Source organism: Leucopleurus acutus (genome assembly GCF_964270905.1).
Source record: "Leucopleurus acutus genome assembly, chromosome: 17".
NCBI classification, from domain to species: Eukaryota; Metazoa; Chordata; class Mammalia; order Artiodactyla; family Delphinidae; genus Leucopleurus; species Leucopleurus acutus.
The window spans coordinates 804,624-831,474 of record NC_139159.1 but is presented as its reverse complement, the minus strand read 5'-3'; the positions used below and the strand labels follow the sequence as shown (position 1 = coordinate 831,474).

Genomic DNA, 26,851 nt, shown 5'->3' with positions numbered 1-26,851 from the left:
CTCACCCTGTGTAATAAAGCATTCACAATTACCATGCTTGTTGATTGGAAGAGTCTTTGGACCCAAAAAACATGACATTAAGTATTCTAACTAATTTTACTACATTTTAATGTAGGTGTCCTGTCGAAACCTCACTTTACATTACACTGTTAATTTTCCAGATTACTCTGTAAAATTATCTATTGTTAAAAGCCTGTTTTAAAAAAAAAAAGCTATTATATCAGATGAAGGAAGAATACACACACTCCATTGTTTAATGTTTCCCCATAATCTCTGAACAATATTTTAATTACTCAACTGCACTGAACAAACAAGGAACAGTTTTCACTCTCAATGAATTCAAAGATTTGCTTCTTTACTGACCACGGGGTTTCTCACTTCATTGGTTTCTCAGTGCCAGAGATTAGTCTTCCTTTGGAGGTGGAATATTACCTTTACTTTTGTATAATCTTTTGGCTGCCAAAATCTCAGACAGATGTAAGCAGCTGCTCAGTACTCAACTAAGATAAAAGAATTCACACGGTAAGTCTACATCTGGAGCAGAGGGGCCACTGCACAATCCTTACATGTTATCTGGTCAGCTACCCACTGGAGAAAGGATGATTCCTGGAATGTTTCTAAGTTAAGAAAGTGAAATCTATCTGGCTTTTATCACTAATTTCATAAATGAAGTTGCAGAAAAAAATCTGTACTGATCTTTAGACTACATGTAAAAATGAAATGCAGAGGACCTTTAGGAATTTTTTAGGTGAGAATGTCCCATTAGAGATGTACGTAAACACAATGGGCAACCTCTTCACATCCAGTGATTCTTTAAAATCACGTACTCACTCCATGATTCCCTCAAACTCCCTTATTTCACAGGATGACAGTTTTGACTTGTCATTTATTTTCTGTGTCATCAAATACCTCAATAATTTTCTCTTCAGAAAATACTTATGGTGTATCTTTTCAGTATTCCACTATACTTTTAAAATAACCAACATTTTCAGTATGACCTATGATAAGATTTCCATCTACTGTTTAGTAACTTCAAAGAGGCATGTTAATTTTAGCATAAAAGATATTCTATTTCCATACATTTTGCTTGTCAATAAACACAATACTGGGTAGGAATTAACTGCTAACGCTCCTATCAAGCCTGTAATACGCTGCATCCACTGCTTTTCATAATGTTTCTGTTTTATATACAAAATACAAACGCTTTCCAAAATCTTCGGAGCTGCAATCTTTTTGTGAACACAACCAAAAGCCAATCAAGTTGTTACTGGAAAATCATATTGTTACTTCTCAGAAAAGTGAAATCAGTGCCTTTTAGATCCTTCCCAGCAATTAATTATACTATAATGCTTCACATATATGTCTAAAAATATACTTACCGAGAAAATCTGGGGGAAAAAATTCCTTAAGTAACTCCCCAAATTGTTATTCATGACACTAGACAGCATCATCTGCATTTACACTCTTTAACGTGTACATGCAAGCACGGCTGTGTACCCACGAGAAGAGTGAGCACAGCTTTGACCAAAGTCTATACCTCACGATGCGTCTTCCAGAGCCGCCCACATGGTCTCACACCAAATCCAGGGTGGGAAACACATTGATATTTTCCAGCCATGTACTCTAAATTTTCAAAACAATATGAATTTCATGCATATTCATCAATAACAATATATACTTAGTGGGAAGAAGCTAAATTAATGAATTGGTATTAAGTAATCCAGACTAATAAACCATATGCAAGTCAAACTAATTCACTCCCCAGGCACTTACTCAAATTTGAAGTGTGATAAATTCTTTTAAAAAGATAATTTAAAATTATAATTTTTAAAAAAATTTTACACCCGAAAAACTCAAATACCATTGACCACCTCTTATAAATGTTTATGTTCCAAAATCCTGAAAAGTCACACATAAACCTGTAACAACAAATGCCATTACTTTAAAATACTAGAAAAAATATTTTTAAATGAGGGATTCTGAAAATTAGTAATTAAAACCATTAAAGCGTAACACTGACCTAACAGGACAAACATTTTACTTTTGCAATCTTTATTAACACATGATCATCCCCTACAGTCTCACCTGCTAGCCTTTCAAACAAATTTCGAAGGCAACACACACCTGTGGGGGGGAGTCCTTCACAACAGCGGGTGTGGGGAAAGGAGAGTGGACCAGAGGTCAAGGTGCCCAGGCTCTCAGCCCACCACTGTAGAAACAATGTACAGCACTCAGATGGTTATCAGCGCCCACATATGACAGGACACGCTCTCCCAGTGGGGAAGGGGTCACTAAAGACTGATTTAGACTGTCAAGAACCACCACTCTCACATAGGATATCAGTGTAATTCCACTTAATCTCAACCACTTAAAATTTTTAAGAATGTATGCCAAGGTAATAGTTCATTTCAAACCTATTTTAATAAATTACACATGCACTAATTTGTATGTATACATTCTCTATGCGTCACTTTAAACATCTTTGATAATTAAAGACATATTGAGGGCTTCCCTGGTGGCGCAGTGGTTGAGAGTCCGCCTGCCGATGCAGGGGACACGGGTTCGTGCCCCGGTCCAGGAGGATCCCACATGCCGCGGAGCGGCTAGGCCCGTGAGCCATGGCCGCTGAGCCTGCGCATCCAGAGCCTGTGCTCCGCGACGGGAGAGGCCACAACAGTGAGAGGCCCGCGTACCGCCAAAAAAATAAAAAATAAAAAGCCATATTGAAATTAGCAAATTTAGATAAACTGCCACTGACTTTAAAGTATTACTGGCCAAGAAAAGGTAGCTCAGAGCTTTAACTTTGAATGCACTTGATAAAAACATGTCAGGGTTGAGAAATCTGTCCTTGTTACATGACCACCTTACTATTTTCTTCAGAAAACAGAACCCATAAGAGAGAAGTATTTTCAACAAAGTAGTACACCCAAGCGCTGTGAGATGAAAAACGGCATCCGAAAGCCTCGTCACTCTGGTAAAGCAGAGCACAGGTGGACTTTCAATTCAGAATTATGTAGCTGCCAAAGCAAAGGATAAGTGAACAAAACTAACCCCAGTTAGTGCGAAGAGCACTGGGGGCAGATATTATGAAGAAAAACTGGAACGTATGTTTGGATAATTTGCGATCTCTAATTCTATAAAAACTGCTAGAACTCAAACATCTTTCTTAACAATATTCCTGGTGAAATCAACTTCAAAACATAATACCTGGGATTCCTCCTTCTCCTAACAAGAAATTAAACTTATTAGGTAATCTGTACTGTTAAATACTCCACAAATTCCAATTTGCAAGAAGTATACAATATAGGATAAATAATAAAAGGTGTGTATAGGGGAAGGCTACAATAACTCCAATTTCTGCTACCTCAGCAAGTTACTGTATACATACCACATCAATATAACAGAAATGGCACAGTTTCTGAGGACACATTCCACATTTTATTTACAATTTAAGACTAACGTTAATCTCAAAATCACATATCCATATATCTATTTCCTTTTTGTTGATTTCATTTAAATGTAAATGCATGGTTTGTCCAACAAAGACTGTAAACAACTCTTCACCGCGTCTGGTACATGGAACACCCAGGAACAGCTTGTAACGGAAATCCGTCCACCTCCCCACAACAATTTTATTATAAATACAGGTATCAAAACAATCCTGAACGTATTTTTGATACTACTAGTAGTCAGCACCTATACCGCTTCGAAAATGAACACGTTTTGTGACAATATTCATTGTACCTGCCACTTTAGACCATTTCAACGGAAGCTCTTTCACTAAGCGAGAGCACGCCATTCTGGGTTTTCCTTCTTGGGCTTTCTCTTCAGAAACACATCTGCTTGCACAGCCATCTGACACTTCTTGCTGTTCTTCCACCTGGAAACCTGAGTTCCACTCTGAGTACTCCAGGTTCATGCTTAAATGACGGTGCCTTAACAAGAAAAAAAACTGTGCTGAATTTTCCTCCTGTTACCTGAAAACATAATGGGTGTACATATATTAAATATACTCTTACAGATGTCCAGGTCATGTTTACCAGCTGGAATTATCTTACTTAATGTGTGGGTATTTTGCATTGTGATATTTAATCAAGACATTAACATGAATAGAAGGTTGTTGATTTAAGACAAGTTTTAAATCCACTAAAATTAATTGTTGTATGTTTGTCCTTCTGGTGGCTGTGGAAGCTTCATATTTTCTTTGGACATCATTAGACGTCTTAGCTCTTGAAGTACAACTTTAATGCTGTATGAGTTCTGCCATTTTGCTAACACTGGTATGCTCCGTGCATCCACCTGAAAGGAGGGGAAGAAGAGGAAAGTCAGCTGCCGAGTGTAGCGGGGTCGGCCACCAACTCACTAGATGCACTTTGATGAGAAGCACTTCTAAAAATTCATAGCTTGGCTCTATTTTCACAAAGCGAACATTATGAAACTACTGGTTCATATAATACTTAGGGAAAATATTCCTTCTTCAACAGGTGTTTCCTAAAAAATTGTGTCCTTTCCGTGTGGTGCTTTTCTGTAAACATGTAGGGAACTTCAGTCATCAGAAATAAACAAATTTATATAAAATAACTACACGTAAACATATTTACCAATTCCTTCTTGATAAGGTCAGAGGTTTCTCTCCATTCCCAATGCCACGACCCAAAGTCTGGGCAATGACCTCCACCAGGATTAAGGAAAGAACTGCGAACCCTGACCTCTGCTTTCAGATCTCTCTCTCCCGTGTGTTCTCCGCACTGTGCTAAATTCATCTTCCACTGCAGGAAACTGGCAGGATGGGGCTGGAGCTCCTTCAAAGCCTCACCCCCAGGTACCTGCCATCTCTCGGCCTGCCTGAAAGTTCCCTGGAAAACCCCTCCCATGGGGTTTCTCTTTGTCTGACCTCAGAACTCACCCACGGAGGACCACCTAGTCCCCGGCCCACCCCTCCACCTGGTGTTTGCCAAAAATAACCAGTGTCAATCGTGTGACACCTCGGAGACACAAACTACTATGTACAAAATAAGCAACAAGGATGTACTGTACAACACAGGGAAAGATAACCATTATATTGTAATAACTTTAAATGTAGTATGATTTATAAAAACACTGAATCACTATGTTGTACATCTGAAACAAATATAATACTGTAAATCAACTATATACTTCAATAAAAAATAAAAAAAAATTTAAATTAAAGAAATTGCTTAAACTGTTTACACCTCTGCTGGGCGAGGAGGTGGTAAGAGGAAAGCAGGAAGGTGACCAAATACTTCACAGGAAAGCTGGGAAATGAGATGTCCAGTGAGGCTTTGAAAAGTTCCAACACACGCCTGTGAATCTAGAAGACACACATGTGCAGGGCTGTACAGGCTCAAAAGACCTGAGAAGGCCATAAACTCTCACCTATGGCTGACCTTGAGCAACATATAAAGAATTTGATTATGCACCATAACCAAGTGGGATTTATCCCAGTAGGGCAAGGTTGGTTCAATATATAAAAATCAATCAATGTAATACACCATATTAACAGAACAGAGAGCAAAAACCATGATTATCTCAACAGACACAAAATAGCTTTGACAAAATCCAACAACCTTTCATGATAAAAACACTCAACAAACTAGGTATATCAACCCAATACAGAGCACCTACAAAAAATATACAGCTAACAGCACACTCAATGGTGAAGGACTGAAAGCTTTCCTCCTGAGGTAAGACAAGACAAGGACATCTGCTGCCATCACTGCTACTCAACACTGAACTGGAGGCTCTGGCCAGGCAACTAGGCAAGAAGATGAAATTAAAGGTTTTGAAAAGAAAGAAGTGAAACCATCTCCATGCGCAGATGCCGCGGCCTTGTACACAGATCCTAAGGCAGCCATTAAAGGAACTGCAACTGCTGGAGGGAATAAACGAGTAGAGCAAGGCTGCGGGGTACAGGATCCACAAACAAAACCTCATCTGTGTGCTTGCAATGAATGATCTGAAAATCAACTCAAGGAAACAATGCCATTTACAACAGGATAAGAAACAGAAGTGTAGGCCATGTACACTGAATACTGTAAAAAAAAAAATGTTGACAAAAATATCCCATGTACATGGATCAGAACGCTTAAAGTAGTTGACAATCCTCCTCAAATTGATCTACAGATTTCACACAATCCCTATCAAAATTTCAACTGCCCTTTCTTTTCTTTTGTTTTTTGCAGAGCTGGACAAGCTGATCCTTTAATTCATATGGAAATGCAAGGAACCCAGAATAGCCGAAACAATATGAAAAAGAACACTTACTACAAAGCTACAGTAATCAAGAAGGGTGTGGGACTTCCCTGGCGGTCCAGTGGTTAAGACACTGCACTTCCATTGCAGGGGGCACGGGTTCGATCCCTGGTCAGTGAACTAAGATCCCGCATGCTGCGCAGGTGGCCAAAACAAACAAACAAACCAAACCAAACAAAAACAAAGGGTGGTGTTCACACAAGGATGGACATACGGATCAATGGAATGGAAAACGACTGAGAACCCGGAAGTAAATCCATGCACGTACAGTCAAAAGATCTCTGACAAGTGTGTCAACCATGGGGAAAGGACAGTCCCTTCAATAGATGGTGTTGGGACAACTGGACATTCACATGCAAAGGAATGAAGCTGGACCCTTAACTCAAAATGGATCAAAGGCCTAAATTAACAGCTGAAACAATAAAACTCTTAGAAAGAAACAGGAGTAAATCTCTGTGACGTTGGATTTGACAATGGTTTCTTAGATATAACAACTAAATACTTTCAATGAAAGAAAAAGTAGATAAATTGGCTATATAAATTTTTTAATTTTTGTGTTGAAAACATCAAGAAAACAAAGAGACAACCCACAGAATGAAACAAAATTCATGCAAATCACATACCTGACAAGGGGCTCTTGTTCAGTAAACCAAGAACTCTTAGAACTTAATAATAAAGGCTCAATATCTCAATTAAAATGTGGGCAAAGTGGATCGTGGTAGACAGCTGTTATGGAGTGCATGTTTGTGTCCCCCAAAACTCATGCGCTGAAACCCTAACCACCACGGGAAGGTACCAGGAGCTGAGGACCTTGGGAAGTAATTATCAATAGGTTTAGGTGAGGACCCAAGGGTGGAGCCACCACGATGGGATTAGGAGAGAACGAGACTGGAACTTGCTCTGTCCTCCCCGTGAAGACCCAGCAAGAAGTCAGTCATCTGCAGCCCAGAATGAGGGTCCTCACCAGAACCCAACCACGTGGGAACCCTGATCTCAGACTTCCCAGCCTCCAGCCTGTGAGAAATAATCTCTGCTGTCCAAACTAGCCCCAGTTTATGGTCTTTTTGTGACAGCAGTCAAACTAAGACAGCAGCTTTTGTGATGGTTCCCGAAGATCTTCAACTCCTGACATTCACGTCCTATGTGACCCCTCCCTGGAGTGTGGGCTGGACAGAACGCTGGGATATGACTTCTGACGTTAAGCTACAAAAATACTCCAGCTTCCATCCTGCTCTTTCTTGCTTTCACTCCCCTGCTTTGCAGACGGAAACCAGCTGCTGTGCTGTGAACTGCTCTGTGGCCTCTGGCTATAGTGTATAAGGAACTGAAGGCTGACTGAGAACCTGACTACTGCCAACACCTACGTGAGTGAGGCTGGAGCTGCATCCTTCCTCAGTCGAGCTTTCAGCAGAGACCACAGCACAGGCTGGCATGTGGGCTGCAGCCCTGTGAAAGGCCCTGGGCCACAGTCCCAGCCCACAAAGACTGTGAGACAATAAATCCTTGTCGTTTTAGACGGTTCTGAATAGACATTTCTCCAAAGAGGGTAAAAAAAAAATGGCCAATAAGCAGGTGAAAAGGTGCCTAACTAGGGGAATGCAAATCAAACCACAATGAATATCAATCAAAAGAAAACCTGATGCCTAATCCAGTCACTCTATACAAACACCTACGCTCCAATAATTAAACCAGGACTTAATTTCTCTGCTTCCAGGTCCCCACTCCAGCCTGACTATATGAAGCGTTGGTAGGGATGGACAGTCCAGGCACTTACACACAGTGAGCATGACAGACATGGACAACCCTGGAAGAGCCCGGGCGGAAGTCAGTCAAGCTGAAGACAAGCCTCACCCAGACCCCACCTCAGCAGACATCCTACTTGTACGTGAACGTCCTAGAGCAGGGCCACTGAAATCACCTTTCACGGAACAGCCCATGGCCTTGCACTGATTTTTACTGGTCCACCACAAGATAAACACAGAAATTCAGAGTAGCCTTTAGAGAGTTCTACAGCAATTTAACGGAGAAACTTTTATCTTAAAAAATCTGAGCTTGGGCTTCCCTGGTGGCGCAGTGGTTGAGGGTCCACCTGCCGATGCAGGGGACACGGGTTCGTGCCCCGGTCCGGGAAGATCCCACATGCCGCGGAGTGGCTGGACCCGTGAGCCGCGGCCGCTGAGCCTGCGCGTCCGGAGCCTGTGCTCCGCAGCGGGAGAGGCCACAACAGTGAGAGGCCCGCGTATGCAAAAAAAAAAAAAAAAAAAGTCACTGACATATGAGTCCATACAAAAGGGATACAACATAGAAGCATACACAAACGTGCACAGTAAAAACACAACCATGCATGAAACGATAAATGCCAAATCTGAGATGGAACCACCTCTGAGGAAAGAGAAAGGGGAAACCGGGAAAGGCACAAAGTTAACTCTGTATAATGCAGTCTTTCTTTAAAAAAAGACCTGTTACAAATAAGACAAAAAGGTTAAGATTTGAGGAGGGTAAGTGGAGGATGTTGGTTACATCATTCTCTAAAACCTGCCTGTGTGTTAGAAACAATTCTTTTAAAAACGCCAAAAATAAAAACAAAGAGAAAAATGATAATTTATAGTAACTGCTACAAAGGGGAAGAATAAAAGAGTGACTGTAGCAGAGTAACAAAACAGACACAGTTCAGACTGGGAGTCAGGACAGAACTCTCTGAGAGTGACACTTACACAGCGAAGTGAAGAAAGAGTCCGTAAGGATGTCCACCCTGGAAGCACAGAAAGTGCAACGGTCTTGAGGCGAAAGGAAAGGTGTGCAGGGCCACGAGCACCGTGAGCCCCCAGGGAGCCAGGGCAGAGAGTGTGCACGTGTGGCTGAAGCCACTGCAGGATTTTAAAGCACAGAAGCGACAGGACACAACCTGTGCCTCAGAAAGATCCCTCTGCTGCTTGCTTTGTAAAGACTGGGGGAGGTAAAGCAGGAGAATCAGAGAGGCTGTGCAGGGCCCAGACAAGAGATGGTGGCTAACATTCACTCGGTGGCAACGTAAGGAGAAAAGTAAAATCGGACTCGAGTTACATTTTCAACAAAGACTAACAGACCTTAATGCTAGAGGGTTTAAGGAGGAGAGGCAGAGAAGGACGCAAAATGTCCAAAATGAGATCAGATGAGCTCGTAAGGCAGGTCTGAAATTTAATCCTGAATTTCCTAGTTCCCACAACAATGTAGAACTCACTATGAATTACCTAATTTGCAGAGTCTATAATATGAAAACAAACCAGCAGTTGTGAAGAACAGCTATTCCTGGTAAAGAAATTTCACAAAAATGTCTTCCTCATAAAGGCAAAGTTGTATGTCATAAAAGAAATTCCCTAAACAATATCCCTTCTGTAAATTCAAACTGTTTTGTAATCCTCCTTCCATCACATCTCCTAATATTACTGACACAGAAATAGTTAAGCATGCATGCTGTAATTTCTAGAATAACCACTGGAAGAACAGAAACAATGAAAAGAATCGAGAATGGCCATTTCAAAAGTAGGCAAGAAACAAGAAACACGTGTAAAGATAGAAACCACAAGATAAGATGATTATACACCTGAACGCATCAACACATTGTACAATAAATGTCCATGGACTGATGCCCTAGCAGGCAGGGCAGGGAGGACTCTCAGGGCCCAGCACCAGCTGGCGCCCCGCACGCACCGCACGCAGGGAGGTATGGGAGTGGCCCAGCAGGTCCAGGGCTGAGATGCCCAATAGCGCTCCTCCAGTCAGGGTCATGCTTTTTGTCCGGTGCACCCAGCAGGGAGGAGCCAGCCCACCTGGAGCCCTGGGGTGGGGTGGGGGCCGGACGGCCAGCTGTGTGTCCAGGACCCAGCCTGCTGCTGGAAGTGTGCTTTCACACAGGGGGACTGAGCACATGCAGGTAAACACACTGGGCAACAGAAAGCAGGTTTCTCACCACTGAAGGCAAGAACTACAAGCATAGAAAGGATGAAATCTGAAAAACACCCTGCAGTGTTGGAACAGAACTGGAGATGATGGTATAAACTCATGGTGTGGGATGGATGATGCACGGAAGAGAAGGAAAGAGGGAGAGAGGAAGGAAGGCTAGCTGTACAGATGTGACACCTGGGCTAAAACTATAAAGAAAAAGTGACAGAACACAAAAGAAATGCTCCAGGTGTTAATTACCATTGCTGGGGAAAGGGAACACAGGGACGGGATGAGTAGGCGCACACAGAAGTTAAGGTAACGTTCTGTTCCTATGACAGATGATGTTCATGCTATCATCACGTTATCATGCTTCCTGACACGTATTCTGCATGTGAGGGTGCTCTCAACACGGCACCTCAAGAGCCTTCGCTTCAAGTTCTAGTACTCGTGTGAACCTAAGACTCGTACTGGAAATTATTTCCGCTCACTTCCTTCTGTGAGTCAGGCAGAGCACATCATTTTGATTTATTTGCTTTAAACAACCATGCTCAACCACGACTGTCTGTTCCCGTACAGACATACTTGTTCCTCAAAGAAAAACCTCCTCTTCATGAATATCCATCCTTTTAATCTCACCAATGTACCTTAACCCTAAAGAAAAATGTTAATTCAAAGAGAAATAATGACTTTCTTATCACCAAACAAGGATTCAGCTGAAATATGACTACTGAAGCAATTAATAAAACCCTCACCTCTATCTAGGCTAGTACATAAAGGTTCTTAAGGAAAGGTCCATTCAAAAGAGAAAAACAACATGAGATAAACTGTTTTAGACTTTCCGCTAAACAAAGGTCCTTTTGTTGTTGTTGTTTTAACATTCTCCTGACTATATATTTATAGGTTATGTAAGAATAAAATGACTACTTTAACTTACCATTCCACTGGAATTATTTACTCCATTCATATTAATTTTGGTTACAAATCTAACTGATGGAGGTGCTTCTGGGTATTTAGGTCCACATTCTACTTTCAGGCTATATATTCTGTTTTCATAATTTGTCTGGAAGGCAAAAATAATAATAATAATATTTAAGTGCTAATCAAGAGGGAAAGTACAATATAAATGTACTTAATATTACCACTTGTATGATCAAGAATTTACTTTTCTACGCATTTATTTGATCTATATGGCTAGAAAAAAGGCAGCAAGCACACTTAAAAGTAGAGATTTTACAAAATTAAATAATTCTACAAAGTAATATCAAAATGATCAGAACTTGCTTTTGTGGCACAGACAATGCCTATAACAAATTAAAAGGAAAAAACAGACCACTTAAATTCAGATTTTACTAAAAAGTCCATATTGTGGCTTGACCTGTGTCACACATATATAAAGGTTCCCATTTTTCCAGGACAATTCTGTTTATTCTTACTGCTCCTGTATTAATTATTAATAATACTTCATTTCATTCTCAAAAGGGTCTGGCTGGACAATAAATTATATGGTTACCCCATTTATACAGCAATCAATATATCTTCTGGTATAAACACCATATTATACCATTGTCCAGCACTAGAACAATTAATTCATGCCTCTTGTTAGTTACATTTACATTACTACTTCATTAATTTTGTTGTCCATTAAATTCCATTATCTAAATTCAGAGATACAATACCCAACTTTTATTTTTCCACATCATTTAAAAACAGGGTTTCTTAATCGAGAAGTTGAACATTACCATATTATAAAACAGCCATTTTAAAGCTACCAGACTTAATGCTTTTAGATTTTTCAAGGCTTACTTTCATGCCTATAATTAACTCTTCTTTATCCTTATGGCTTCTGTTCACTAGGTAAGCTTATTAGTGTTCAATTAAAACAAGAAAGTAAAAAAATAAATGGAAGTGACAAATTTCATACCTGTTGATTCCTGTATAAACATGGGAAAAAAGAAGTTAACCATCTATAGATTTCACTTACCCCAACTGATCCACAGCTTCCTCTCCCTTAAGTAAGAGTTCTCCCAAGTGGAGGTCAGGTCTGGGTTATTAAACTACCGTAATTTAAAATGTATACAACAATCTTATACATATATTATTATATATTTCAATATTTTAAAAAAGAAACAGCTGGATAAAACTCATCCAAGTTTAACAGCAAACATATATTAATAATATGCCCAGGACCTGGAGAGGTTTAAACAGGACTAAAGGTCAAGGAAATCATCTGGTCTGTCGTTCTCCAATCACATGCACAGCAGCCTCTCTAGAAAACTTGCGTTAAAAATAATAATAATTTTTTTAAATGATACAAATGAACTTATATACAAAACAGAAACAGACTCACAGACATAAAAAGCAAACTTATGGTCACCAAAGGGGAAAGTGGCAGGGGGAGGGGCAAATTAGGAGTTTGGGGTTAACAGATACACACTACTATACATAAAATAGATAACCAACAAGGACCTACTGTAGAGCACAGGGAAAACGATACTCAATATTTTGTAATAACCTACCAGGGAAAAGAATCTGAAAAAAAATAGATACATATGTATGTACAACTGAATCACTTTGCTGTGCACCTGAAACTAACACAACATTGTAAATAAACTATACTTCAATAAAAAAAGAAATAAAAGGAAAAAAAATTTTTCTTAAATAGCCCCTGAGAAATTCCATACTGTAAAAATACTCAAAGTACATGGAAACAACTAGAACTCTCATACTTTGCTGGTTGTAGGGAATGGTATAATCATTTTGGAAACAATATGGCATTTTCTTATAAAGATAAATAAGCACACACCTCCCCTACCAAGTAGGAATTCCATTCCTAGGCATTTTATCCAAGAGAAATGGAAACAAACCTATGTTCACAAGAAGACTTGTAATCACAGCAGCTTTACTTGTAATGGGCAGGGAGTACTGTGATCAGGAGAAGCGATAAGCACACTGTGGCATCTCTGTGAAACACACCACTACCCACTTCTTGGAACAACACAGCTGATCCCGAGACGTTACATGCCAAGTCAAAAGAAGCGGGCCTCTAAGCACACACACTGCACGATTCCACTGGCACGAAGTCCTACAACACACAAGACTACTCTAGGGGGTAGGGAGTAGTGACTGGGGCAGGGCGGGGAGGGGCACAGGGAATTTCTGGCGGCACAGACATGTTCTGTATCTTGACATGGGTGCGGGTAACAGGCTCCATTTGTCGAAAATCATGGTAATATCTATGCATTTCACTATATGCAAATTATACCTCAATCTAAGCTAGCCTACAATGATTAAACATCCTAACTTTTGGTACCTTCGATTAATTTCATCACCCTTGAATTTTAAATTAACAGCCAAGTCTTTCTGTTGTCTAACAAAAGAGTGACAGAAAAGAGAGTAGTAAAAGGAACTAATGTTTATTAATTATGTACTACACATACTCTCTTATTGTCTAATTATTAATTCATTTAATTCTCAAAACTTCTAAAGTAAGTATACATATAAGGAAACTTGGAAATGTTACTAAACATCTAATGCTAAAAAATACTGCTTAGAAAATTTAATACACAAACATATATGGAAAAACAAAATCGCTAATTATATAAATCCAAATAAATAGTGGAAAAACATAAAAAACCAGGGATCTTAGTAACATATAAAAAACATATAAAAACAACTAACCAAGTAACAGAATGCTGAGGTAGGAATTCTCCTGTTACCCTAAAGCTGGGGACAAAATTGTTCTGAATCTGGCACCTTCCAAAGAAAAACCAACCAAGCCGAGATGCCGCCCCTGCAGGTTTTATTAAAAGGCAGCTGAGCAGCTGAATGAGTGCTGGGACCGCCCACTCTCACCCAGCCCCCCAGGCCTCAGCAGGCGGGGAAGCCTGGCTGGAAAGCCTGGCTGGAAGGACAGGGCCTCTCAGGGGTGCCTCCCGCTCCACAGAAAGGGGAAGGGGCTCCAAGACAACCCCCACCAGCAGAAAGCGGCAGGCGGCAGCATCCTGTCTCTGCGCCCCCTGCAAGCAGGCCTAGCCCCATCCAACCCTACAGCAGCCTTGGCTCCCACTGGGCACAGCAACTCAGCGAGCTTCCTGTGGTTCAGTGACACCAGGAAACAGCTAGTTCGGGGGTTCTGCTGATGACCCCAACTGGGTGAGAGAGACTTGTGAACTAGGTTACAGGGCAGCCCACAGAATCATGGGGGGTCTTATGCACAAACTCCAAAACACTCTTAAAGTCTCTTAGAGGTAGCGACTGGAGAAAAACCAAATGTAAATCATTTCGAATGTATACTCCACCCAGTTCAGACTGTCCAATCTTCAAGCTGTTCATTAGATAAGAATGCTCATTATTATAAGCACTTACTTTTACCAAAAAGACCATATGGTGATACTGTTCACAGGCAGTGAAAATCAAGGTTTTCATTACAAATACCAAGTTATAAAACATCAAGAATTCTAACCATCAGGATTTTATTTCCTTCCTCACATGTCTTATGGAAAAATCAGAGCACTGGAGGGAAGAGGGAACTTGTTAGTTTAGCAGAGTGCACAAATTCTGCAAAGGAATACCAGAAAATGCAAAACATACATTAATTCATTCTCTAAAGTTAACATTGCTAATTACCTGACCATTTTCCTTTTAGAAAAAATAAAGAGGAAATCTAAACTCTACCTAACAGCAAAACAGTTGAAATGCTCCCATCACAGGCAGCAAACAATATACAAAACCAAAGACTAAGAAAACCTTCATATTTGTGTTCTTTCCAACAAGTCAAAAAACATACAATACATATTTCCAAGAGTCACTGCAGGGTGCGCAGTAAATGGGGCCTTTGAGTAAGGAATGCAACGCAGAAAAAAATTTCCCAGAGTCTGAAAAAGATTTTGAGTAAAAATAGAAAGTCATAAACTTGAGAAAGACCTAAGAATAAAACAACAGGTCTGTTGCCAGCAATGCTAGAAAACATGCAAGAATCAGCCTCGTCTACATATTTTATAGATGAAAACATGGAGGCCAGAACATTTCCATGGCGAGTCAACTGTCACTGGCCAACAGCAATGTGCACTCAACACAAACCAATTTAGAAACCCTGATGACACACACAGCGGGTTAGTAACATGTTACATCAAAATACACTCTTTGCTCTTCCCAAATACCCCTCCATTTCCTCACCTTTTCTCCTCTCTATCTGGAATGTTCTCCATCCCCATCACCACCTTCTGAAATCCTACCAGCCAGTCCTTTAAGGCTCATTCCAAAGGCAACTTCCTCCACTGTTCAGCTTTCCTCAATTATTCCAGCTAGAAGAAACATATTCTAAAGTCCCGCAGTGAACTTTCTCTGCCATATTCAGAATCTATCATTTGTGTTCATTTCTTCTCCTCTACTCAACTGCAAACACTTTGGCAGCAATGATTGTATCGGTCTTTTCCCCCCAATCCTCCAGAAAATCAAGCATCAATAAATGTATACAAAATAAGTAAAAGGTGAGGAAGTGTTTCAGTTAAAGTTATCATAATTATTTATTTTAATATCAATATTATAAAATAAAATGCTTACTCTAAAGTGACAATAAATATTAATAGAAAAAAATATGTAATTTATAGCACTGACCCTTGGTGGCCCAATAATCATGCCTGTCCACCTTGTAAGTGTCATATCTTCATCATCTTCCAGGCCCCAGCTAACCGTACCATCGCCTACTCCTTTTTGTCCTTCTTCAAGTTCTTCCAACAAGCGAAAATTACGAGGAACTTTAACGCCTATACAAAAGAATGTCAATGTAAATGTAAAAAGCTCGTAATTATAAGGGCTACACATATTCAAATTCAGCTTTTCCCAAATTAACCTTTAAAAATTATTTCCCAAAAAGACAAAATTCCCTTTAAAAAGCATTCTGCCCCCAAAAATGCTGAATCTAAAAACCCTTCAAAATGAAAATGCTAAAGAAAGCACTGTTCCAAACATTAACAGCAGTACAGAACATGTATATAAATTCCTAAGCAATCAGTTTTAAACTGACGTAAATCAATCATAAGGGAATCATCGTAAGTCATTATTTTTCCATAACTGAGACTCCTGTTCCTCAGCCAAGAACACGACATCGAATAAACAGGCGTGACCAGGAAGTCCATAAAAGCTCCATTTCATTAGCATATACTCTCCAGTAATCTTCAAAGAAGAGAATTATGTTCCATCTGTAAAAATGCACTAAGAGGTACTATTTTGAGAATGCTGACCCCACCCTCGGTCTTGAGCCAGTCTGTTGGCTGCCTAATAACCAGGGGGCCCCGTCTCCCCCGTCAGCAGGCTGGAGGCTGGAAAGCCAGCCTCCTGGATGTTTCCTAAGACATGTCCTTCTCATCTGGGCCCAACCCAGCAACAGTTTCACAATCCAACAGCCTTTCTCACACCTCCACTTCTTTAGACCTCCTCATTCTACTTACTTCTAAAGTCTTACCACAGAAATGTTCCTCTCTGCCTAGAACCCCCAGCCTTTCACGGTCCCTACTCCCTCACTCTCACTGAACCTGGTCTTTGCCACCATTCTGACCTCCAACCCCTGGAACCAACCATGATTTGTGCACTTTATCACAACCTATCCTACGATCACTGGCCTGGCCTCTCTAGAGGATGGACCCTGTGGTTTTCTGTGTTCTCAATAGCATCTAGCATGAAACACCCTCCAGGCCCACTGCACAAGTCTTGAAAAAAATCAGGACCCTCTCCTTCTGGCTCTGGAGCACCGCCTCTCTCCCTCCCTCCCTCCCTCTCACATGCAAGCACACACACAATCATGAGGCAGGAAAAAAAGTGACGTCTCTTTTAAGGCGACTGTCATTTTGTATAACTTATCTCTCTTGCTGAAACTAAAACATCTTTCAGTTACTAATTTGTAGTAATGCTTCTGGACAAATAATGGAAAGCCAATAAGTACTGTAACTTAAAAACACTAGCCACGGGGCTTCCCTGGTGGTGCAGTGGTTATGAATCCGCCTGCCAATGCAGGGGACACGGGTTCGATCCCTGGTCCGGGAAGATCCCACATGCCACAGAGCAACTAAGTCCGTGCGCCACAACTACTGAGCCTGCGAGCCACAACTACTGAAGCCCGTGCACCTAGAGCCTGTGTTCCGCAACAAGAGAAGCCACCACAATGAAAGCCTGCGCACCGCAATGAAGACCCAACGCAGCCAAAAATAAAATAAATTATATTAAAAAAAAAACTAGCCACTTAATGTACTGTGCTTCATAAAAAAGGCTTGAAAATCTTGGGCCACAGAAATATGGGGCTGTTATAAATCACAAAAACAAGAGTACTCATTATCACAACTACAATAACTAGTAATAACCATTTGTTCAGGGTACACTGTGTGCTATTTTAAATAAATTATCCCATTTGATCCTAAAAGCACTCATTTTACAGTTATAGAAACTGAAGTTTGGAAGAGTAAGTGACCTACCCAAGGTCACACAGTTACAAGCAGCAGATCCAGTATTAAAACCCAGTTTCTAGACCAAAGTCACTCTCTTAACCGGTGGGTTATACAGCGAGCCATCCCGGCAGCATCGTGGGTGCTGCCCAAGGCCAGCTCCCAGTGCCGCTGCCTCCCAGACAGGGGCCCCGGCCCCGTTTTCTCATCTATAAAAGGGAGACCACGGTGGCTTCTGCTCCAAAGAACCACTGTGAAAATTAAACAAGGTATCCATCTTAAACAGAATAAATGTTGACTATGACCAGTTTAGTGTCCATATTAAATAAAATTACAAAAAACTTCCATTCACCTCCATCTACGTGTTGGGAGAATTCAAGCTCTCTGTTGGCCCCCAGGAAACAGTCCCCTGAGCTCTAAGTTTCTATGCACATAACACTGGGACAACTGTTCTTCCCTGCAGCTGCACAGTCAGAATCTCCACCATCTATTGCTACTGACTTGCTTTTTAAAGGCTTCTTAAAGGACCCTGATTACCCTTACCATTATGAAGTCATTCCCGAAGAAAAATTCTAAATTTGTGTTGAATTTTGTTGCCTCCCTTTTATTAACAATTCAGTCAGGTGAGCTTTATGCGCATCCAAAACTACAGAGTAAACAATGTAAAAGTAATGTTTCTTTTTACATAAGTGCCATAAAAGTGATAAACCTAGTGACTGCTAAACTTTTCACCATTTCTCTATGCTGCATTTTGGGGAAACAGTTCTAAGATTAATGGATCAGTTATTGGCAATGTTAACATTTAAAAGATTATAGCAGCTAAGATTATTTTGTTTTTAAAGTATAAGACTCAAAACAAACACCAGTGAGCTATATTTTTAAATTCAGGGCTAGAGTACTCTGGTTTTATTTCAACCAAGCACTAATGTCTGTGAAGAGAAAACACCACGAGATGGGGATGTTGGTCTGTGAGTGTTGCAGTGTGTACATAAGCTGCCCTCTGGATCTCTTGCCATGACTGAGCCGCCTTCTATTAGTTCTGCTTGCCTTTTTCCTATGTGTGTATATGTGTGCATGTTGTTGTTATTACTGTTGTTGTTTAATAGTTTTAAATACTTTAATCCCTTAGTCTGGGATCTTCATTAAAAGAAAAAAATCCTCAGAGACCATCCAGTCCAAAACCTAACTCTTTAGAGAAAAGAAAATTCTCACCAGGAAAAGTTAGGTGATAATCCTAAAGTCACTTAACTACCAGTTAGTTACCAAACCAAGTCAAAAACCCAAGTCTCCAGGCATCCACTAATCTAGTCTCCTCCTTACTACATTACAATGAACCTCCATTCATAAGACGTAAGACCCAAAATAATATTATTCAAAAGCAAAATGCTGAATGCAAACAACCTAGAAAACATGCTTCCAGTTTTTAATCTCAAGGCTATCTGATTCCTAATAATGTAACTTTAATTCCCACAATACCAAAAGTAAAGGCATAAACACTGCCAAATAAAAACTAGAATGAGTCTTGAAATGCTGTTTATTAGGAACATGGATTTCCCAATTATAACTCATAAATATTTTTACTTTTTTCAGTTATAAGGAAAAAAGTCCAAATAAAACCTTAAACAGTAATAAATCTGTCAATCTATCCACACAAACATAAGAAATGACAGCAAAGCAAATTTAACATCACTTTGCAACCAACCATCTAAATTAAGAAAGCTCTGATAACACTAAAAAAAAAAAAAAAAAAAGATGAGGTGGTATAGTTCTGAAGAGGGCCGGGTGAATCCAGCTCTACACTCCGGGATGCAGCAAACCCAAAATAGATAACTATGAACATTTCAGTGTTACTTCTTTCCAGATTACTTTCGATATATAGTAATATATGGTTTCTGTGTTTTTTCCCAAATGATATCATGACTCATCATTTTGTAACTTGCTCTTTTCCTCACTTACAAACATGTTTCTATATAAGCATAATCAAGTACCATTTTTAAATGTCCTGGCAAATAATATTAGTCATGTTGGGGAACGGGGTGGGCAGGACTTCACTGGGCACCCTTTCACACTATTTGACCAGGTGAATCATCATCACCTACAGAAATGAAAGGAAAACCCCCATACAAACAGAATGAATTTCTTCCATCTTATCTGCTTTCCAGCCCTAGGTAGCTGGTCCTCACGAACACCCCGGCTCCCCGCACTACACGCCCAGAGTGACGGTGGTAGGTTAGGGGAGGGAGTGTCGGGGCGCCCAGCTTATGGGCCGGCCAGGCTGCGTAACTGCCCCTGCTGAGTTCTCTTAGGCGCTTGGGCTTCTGTCACCCTTCGACACACCTGAGGAGGCACGCTGCTAAGATGGAACTCCTGAACAGTCCCACTTGTAATCTGAGTGCTTGCTTCCCATCCCACTCTGGGAGTTCGGAGTCCCCGCAAACTCCCAGCAGGCTGACTTAGTTAAAATGGACATATTTATTGAGCACCTCCTATGTGACAGACATTTGCTAAAAGCTTTACAGGCAGAAGCATTAAATTTTACCGTATGTTGTTTTAACATCACCATTTCACTAAGTAAGAAAATTAAGGCTTAAACTACTAGGTTGGGCCACATGAGTGAAACTGCTGATGTTCAGGCATCTCTGTGATCAACAGAAAGTGATTTTGCAAGGTTCACCCTGAAAACATGGAGAGCGAGTGGGGGAGGCGAGGAGGGAACAAGTCTCAAAGCCCAAGCTGCCCGCCATTACTCTCACTCCCTCCCCTCAGTCCTGGATGGCACGCACATCCCTGGCCCTGCAAATCTGATGGGAGGAGGAACATGTCATGACCAGCTGTGGGGGCAACTGCCAAAAATAAATCCTGCTCTGAACGTTGGTAAAAAGAGCCTTTCCATGTATCACACACCTGGGTGTGCGCGAAGGCAAATATTTCCCTATCCAGGGAAATAATATAACTGTCATTTTATATTTTTCAAAGTACTTTCCCATACAGTCATCTAACTGAATAAGGGAAATATCTTTTGAGGTATGATGGGCAGATATATCCACATTTTCACAAAGATCAAAGACATGAAGTAACTCACTCAGGATCATGGCAAGCCAGTAGCTGAGTCAAAAGTGAAATTCACATTTCTCAGCATGAGTACAACTGTTTCCATTACTGTATACTGCATACTTCAGAAAATAAAAAAGAAAGCAGGGAAACTTCAGAATGTGTACGACTTAAAACACATATTTTTCAAAATATACACATTGTTGAAATTCACTATATAAACAAAAACATCATAAAGAGAGTTTTAAAATTCAAGTCTAAGAAATAGGGACTTACCTTCTGATTTTGCATTGCTTAAAATTATATATTAACAGAAGCATTTATAAAAGCTCTCTGTGAATAATATTTTCTAATTTTTCAGAAATTTAAGACTCAAATTATTTGTTTGGTTTTAACATTCTTTTCTTCCTTAATGGGATGAAACAAAATTAGGAAAACACCACATGTAGAGGAACATGCATTAGGCATCAAAGCACTGGGAAACCTTTTTGATCATATCCATTACTTCTACATTAATTCATCCCTTCACTCAATAAACCTCTGACTACTGGATGTCGTTACTATGCTAGGCACTTGATACCAGGAGGACCAAAACCTTTGTTTGCCCTCAAGAAGTTTACAGTCTATGAGAGGAGGACAGTTAAAGAGATAGAACAACACAAAGTAAAACATCCTCTGGGGACACCTAGGAAGGACAACCAACCCCAAAGAACAGACAAGGAAGGTCTCCTTGAAGAAGAAACTCTCCAGGTGCAACATAAAAGAAACCATTCAGGGAGAGAGTAGGTGAAAATATTCAGGACGTCAGTGGGGAAAATTAAAAAACATAAGCAAAGAATGTCAAAAAACTGAATAAACAGAGCCATCTGCCTACATGAGAAACTCACTGCAAATACATAAGTTCTCCTCAAACTAATCCACAGATTCTTACAATTTAAACTGAAATTCCAATAGCACTGTTCTTGGAACAGAACAAAGAGTCCTAATATTCTTATGGAAAACTTAAGGAGCAGGAGTTTGGAGAAAACTTTTAAAGAAAAAGAAAACAGAGGGGATAACTTCCCTAGATATTAAGACTTCCCCATCAGCCAAAGAAAGTAATTAAGATAATGTGAAGTCAGTGCAAGAATCGACAAACTAATGAAAAAGAAAGCCCCCAAACAGATACATGCATGTATGAAAACAGGATATGTAACAAAGGCAGCATTAAGAGTCGGCAGGGGGACTTTCCTGGCAATCCAGAGGTTGAGACTTTGCCTTCCAAAGCAGGGGGTGCAGGTTCGGTCCCTGGTCAGAGCTAGGATCCCACACACCTCGTGGCCAAAAAACCAAAACAGAAAACAGAAGCAATACTGCAATAAATTCAATAAAAACTTTAAAAAATGGTCCACAGCAAAAAAAAAGAAAGAAAGAAAGAAAGAGTCAGCAGGAATCCACACTAAAAGAAGACCAATCTTGAATCATGTACCAGAAAAATATATATGTAATTATTTTGTTTTAAAGAACATTAGCGGAAAACTGGCTGTCTGAACAGGGCCCAGAGATAAAAGTTCGGTATCAAAGTTAATTTCTTGATTTTGATAATTATACTGTCAAGTAAGAGAACGTCCTGGACTTCAGTACATACACAGTGAAGTATTTAGCAGCGAAGAGGGGCATGTCTATAACTTATTCTCAAATGGTTCATTAAAAAAAATGTGTCTGTGGCGGAGCGGGTAAAGAGGGAAAGAGAGTACACACGCAAGCACATGCACAAACCTTAATTAGCATGGGGCAGGATTTCCTCATGCTGTTCATGTAACTTTTCTGTAAACCTGAAATTATTTCAAAACAAAAAAATAGGGAAAGAATGGACTGGACTGTTCGGTAAATGATGTTAGAAAATTTTATCCACATGGAAAAATAAATTCGATCCCTATCTCACAGCATACATGAAAATCAATCCTAGGCATATTAAATGCCTAAATGTGAAGAGCAAAACATAAGACTTTAGGAAAATATATGATATCCTCCGACCTTGGGATATAAGAAAGGATTTCTTTTAAAAAAGCACAAACCAGAAGATTGATAAACTTGACTAAAATTTAAAAACCAACTTGACAAAAGAGCCACAAACTGTTATGAGGAACATAACCAGGAAATGTCAGCATCCAAAATATACAAAGAATTCATCCTATGATTCAACGAGGAAAACAAAACAGTGAATAAGGAGGTTCACAGGAGTGGAAACAGGGATGTACAATAAACATATAAAAAGGGTGCTCAACCTCCACAGTAATCAGGGGAAACATGAATTAAACCATAATGACTCTCCACCAGACTGACAAATATTAAGTCTGGCAATACTTGGTTTGACGAAGATGTAGAGATGGAGGCTCATTCACTGCTGAGGTTGGCATAAACTGGTACAACTCTGGGAGGAAACTGGTAACATTCACGGAGATCCTGGCAGTTGAGGATAAATGAGCAAAGAGCCAGAAACTGCCTGGAAGGGCAGGTGTGCTTGCAAATTCAGACTTCACCTGCGGCGGTGAAGACCAAGGGAGGGGTTTAAGCACAGACTTCAAGGACAGGAGGGCAGAGGGGAGAACAACATCGGCTGTGATGAAAGAGCAATCAGGGAAAAAAACTTTAAATGCCTCCACTAAGAAAAATGTGGTTCGTTTTATTGTTGTAATTCTGTGATTTTATTTATTTCCAATAACTAAAACTAAACATCAAGCACGAGCTAGAAACTGTGCTAGGCCGTGGGATCTCACACTGACAGTCCCAGCCCTCATGGAGTCGACAGCCTATCAGGGCAGCAAGACACAGAAATCACAGCGTATGAGAGGCATTTAGATGACAAAAGCAACAGGAAAGTTTCCTAAAGCAGTAGTTTTGCTCTATCACAAAACTAGACAGGTGACTTTGGGTAAAGTGTCTTTTTCTTCCACTCTGCGTACTTTGATGTAAAATGCGGGACTAAACTACATGAGCCCACCCCAACCCAGCTCACTGACCCGCACATAGAAGCCTACTTCAGGAGGGGTCCGGCTGGACTGGAGAGAAAGGAGAAATGCTGTCCCCAGGTCTCTGCCCCACCTCCATCCTCAGCTTCAGAACCCTTGCAGAACCACGTTATTCCTAAAGCTCCTCCCAAGTTTAGGATTCCTGAATTCCATCTGGAGGACTGTTTCAGAACATCAGACATGACCCTTTCCTAAGAAGTCAAAAACAAAAAGCAAAAAAAGCAAAAGGGAAAAAGTAATAAACATAAGGTATAAAAATTTTAAGTTGATTTTTAAAATATTAAAACTCTATATCATCAATAACCAGTTACACTGAAGTAGTAAATGGATAATATGTATTTCATAGACAGATATGAAATACAACTGATAATCCAACAAGAAAATGAACCAGAGGGAGGGAGACACAAGAGGGAAAGATATGGGAACATATGTATATGTATAACTGATTCACTTTGTTATACAGCAGAAACTAACACACCATTGTAAAGCAATTATACCCCAATAAAGATGTTAAAAAAAAAAAAAAGAAAATGAACCAAAAGAGAAAATAAGAAAAACATGCAGCCTTAAAAAAAAAAAAATGACATTACTGTACTCCCATCAAAAAATAAAATTAAAAGCACAGTAAACACAATGCCGGCAAGACAGTGGATAGACTACATTTATCCATCCTTACACATCACTGGAAATTGACTACACCTTGCTGAAGAGGTAATTTAACAAAATATAACAAGAATTTTAAAATATTTATACACTTTGATTTATACTCCAGTCTGTGAAATCCACCCTCAAGAACAAAGCACAGGGAGTGTAGCCAGCTGTGAACAACCTGTCTCCTGTCTCCAGGCACGCGCCCTCCTGGTCAGAGGCCAGGGCTACTCCCCTCCCCCCCGACTCTGGGCTGGCCTTGCCACTTGTTTCGACAGAACGCAATGCTGGTGCGGTTCTGGGCTGGGACGAGCCTCGTCAGAGCCCTATAGCTTCTGTTTGGTTTTCTTGGAAGCCAACCACCATACAAATTCTGACCTCCCAGACACTACTGGGATGCGAGGAAGTCCAAACAGAGCACCTGGAGTGGCCATGCGGACTAGAACTAAGGCACCTGGGCACAAGGCCCAGCCCACCGTCAGGTGAAGGGAGACTGGCAAAACCACACAGTCAGCCCCCAAATCATAGGACTAAATCACTGTTTGAAGCCATATATCCATTTCAGATATTAAAATTTGTCTTAGAATTGATGAAATATGGCAGATGAAAATAAATCTGAAAAAAATTTCAAATCAAACGTAGATCTGAAGCATCTGTACTATACCTTCAAACACAAATCCTCTGGATTAAAGGATTTGCAAAGTGCCTCGAACCCGTGGTACGGAAGCTGCATTATGTGCAGTAGAATGTGAACCATGCTACTGGTACTCTTTAGGTGACAGCCAAAACCACTCTGTCCCCAGCCACTCTCCCAAAATTCTCCAACTCTTCTTACGGCCTATGTGCTGTATACTAACTCAGGTAAGGAGAAAATATGCAGCTTCATGTGTTTATTTAATGAAAGTATTTGAACACAAAATATCCTTTTAGTACCGCTTCACTTCAGAAAAGTAAACTCAAAACAAAATTTAAAAGTAAAACATCATCATACACAAAGGGGGAAAGCTAGATTTTACTTGAGCCATTTGTTTTCTCATTATTAAATCACTCACATAGAAACTGCACCATAAGGAAATGACAACATCGGAGGCACTCAATAAACACGTGGTGCGTTTATGGCAGACGCTTACTTTCAACCTTTCTGTCGACACTTACGGGCCAGTCCTGAAGCAGGTGATGCCGATTCTGAACACTGAATCCTTTCCCCAGCATCTTGGCGGTGGTGATGGGTGCTCAGAACACTACTGCTATCTCAATGAGGCAGACTAACCAGGGAGAACCGAGTTACTTAATATTCTCCAGGAAACCTGCGAGCAATGTTTACTTCAGAACTCAGAAGGAATGCCTCCCTGAGAATAAGCTCGGGAGTGGCAGAAAGCTAGGTGAACCACAACATACTCTGCTTCCTCTCCAGCAGGAACTTCCAAGTGGAGTGAGGACTGGCACACCTCCCCCTCTCCCTCCCGGAGACCACCTACAGGGTACAGGGGCTCTCCTGTGGCACCAGGGAGCTGCAGTTAGAAGCAAAGGAAGTATCCCGCCAAGTCACTGCTGGCAGGGTGAACACTTGAGAAAATTTAAAACTTTTCAATAACTTAAGTATATCCTCTCAGGAAACAACCACTTACATCAATACTGTTTAGTAAACTGTAACCGATAATTTAGTTAGCAGGTGACACTACCATGAATAACAAACAGTAAACCAAGCTATGCATTGTTGGTACTTTTCAGTAACATTCCAGTCACTAGACTGAAAAAAATCTATGGCATAATTACATACAAAGAATAACCTGCTTGAAGCATGCCTGCTATCTGGCTATATAACTCTGTTAATGTAACATTAAACCTCACACCTGGCAAGGCAGGGCTTAGACTCCTACCCTCTGTCATGTGGTAATCCTGTATAATAATCATAACCAGACCATCACTTAGAACTTACATATGTCAACATGATGTTTTTAAAACAAAGAGTCAGGTAGACGATGAAGTACATACCAAAAGCCAGACTTTTCATCTTAATAAAGTAGAAAAAAATAGATAAATTGGACTTTATCAAAATTTAAAACTTTGGGGTTTCAAAGGATACCATCAAAAAAACCAAAAAACCTACAGAGAGAAAATATTTACAAACCGTACATCTAATAAGGAACTTGTATCTAGAATATATAAGAACTCTTACTACTCAACAATAAAGAGACAAATAACGCAAATTTTTTAAGACGGGCAAACCAGAAATGAACCCACACTTATGTGCGCAATTAATCTACAACAAAGGAGACAAGAACATACAATGAAGACAGTGACTTCAATAAATGGTGCTGGGGAAACCGGACAGCTACATGCACAAGAATCAAACCGGACTACTCCCTCATACCACACACAAAAGTAAACTCAAAATCCATCAACGACTTAAATGTAACACCTGAAGCCTTAAAATTTCTAGAAGAAAACTTAGGCAGTATGCTCTTTGACATCAGTCTTAGCAATAATTTTTTGGATGTCTCCTCA

The 26,851-nt window shown here is 40.3% G+C and overlaps 1 protein-coding gene across 2 annotated transcripts in view; it reads right to left on the bottom strand.

Annotated features, from left to right (window-relative positions):
* Nucleotides 1–2,707: 2,707 nt before the first annotated feature.
* The window catches only part of UBE2V2 (ubiquitin conjugating enzyme E2 V2), a 30,096-nt gene continuing 5,952 nt past the window's right edge, over nt 2,708–26,851 (bottom strand). For both annotated transcript variants that reach the window (XM_082858757.1, XM_082858758.1), the window contains exons 2-4: nt 15,814–15,962; nt 11,132–11,257; nt 2,708–4,299 (exon numbers count right to left, since the gene is read on the bottom strand). In XM_082858757.1, the coding sequence (XP_082714883.1) occupies nt 4,153–4,299; nt 11,132–11,257; nt 15,814–15,962 (422 nt within the window). In that variant the 3' untranslated portion in view covers nt 2,708–4,152. The remainder of the gene's footprint in view (nt 4,300–11,131; nt 11,258–15,813; nt 15,963–26,851) is intronic.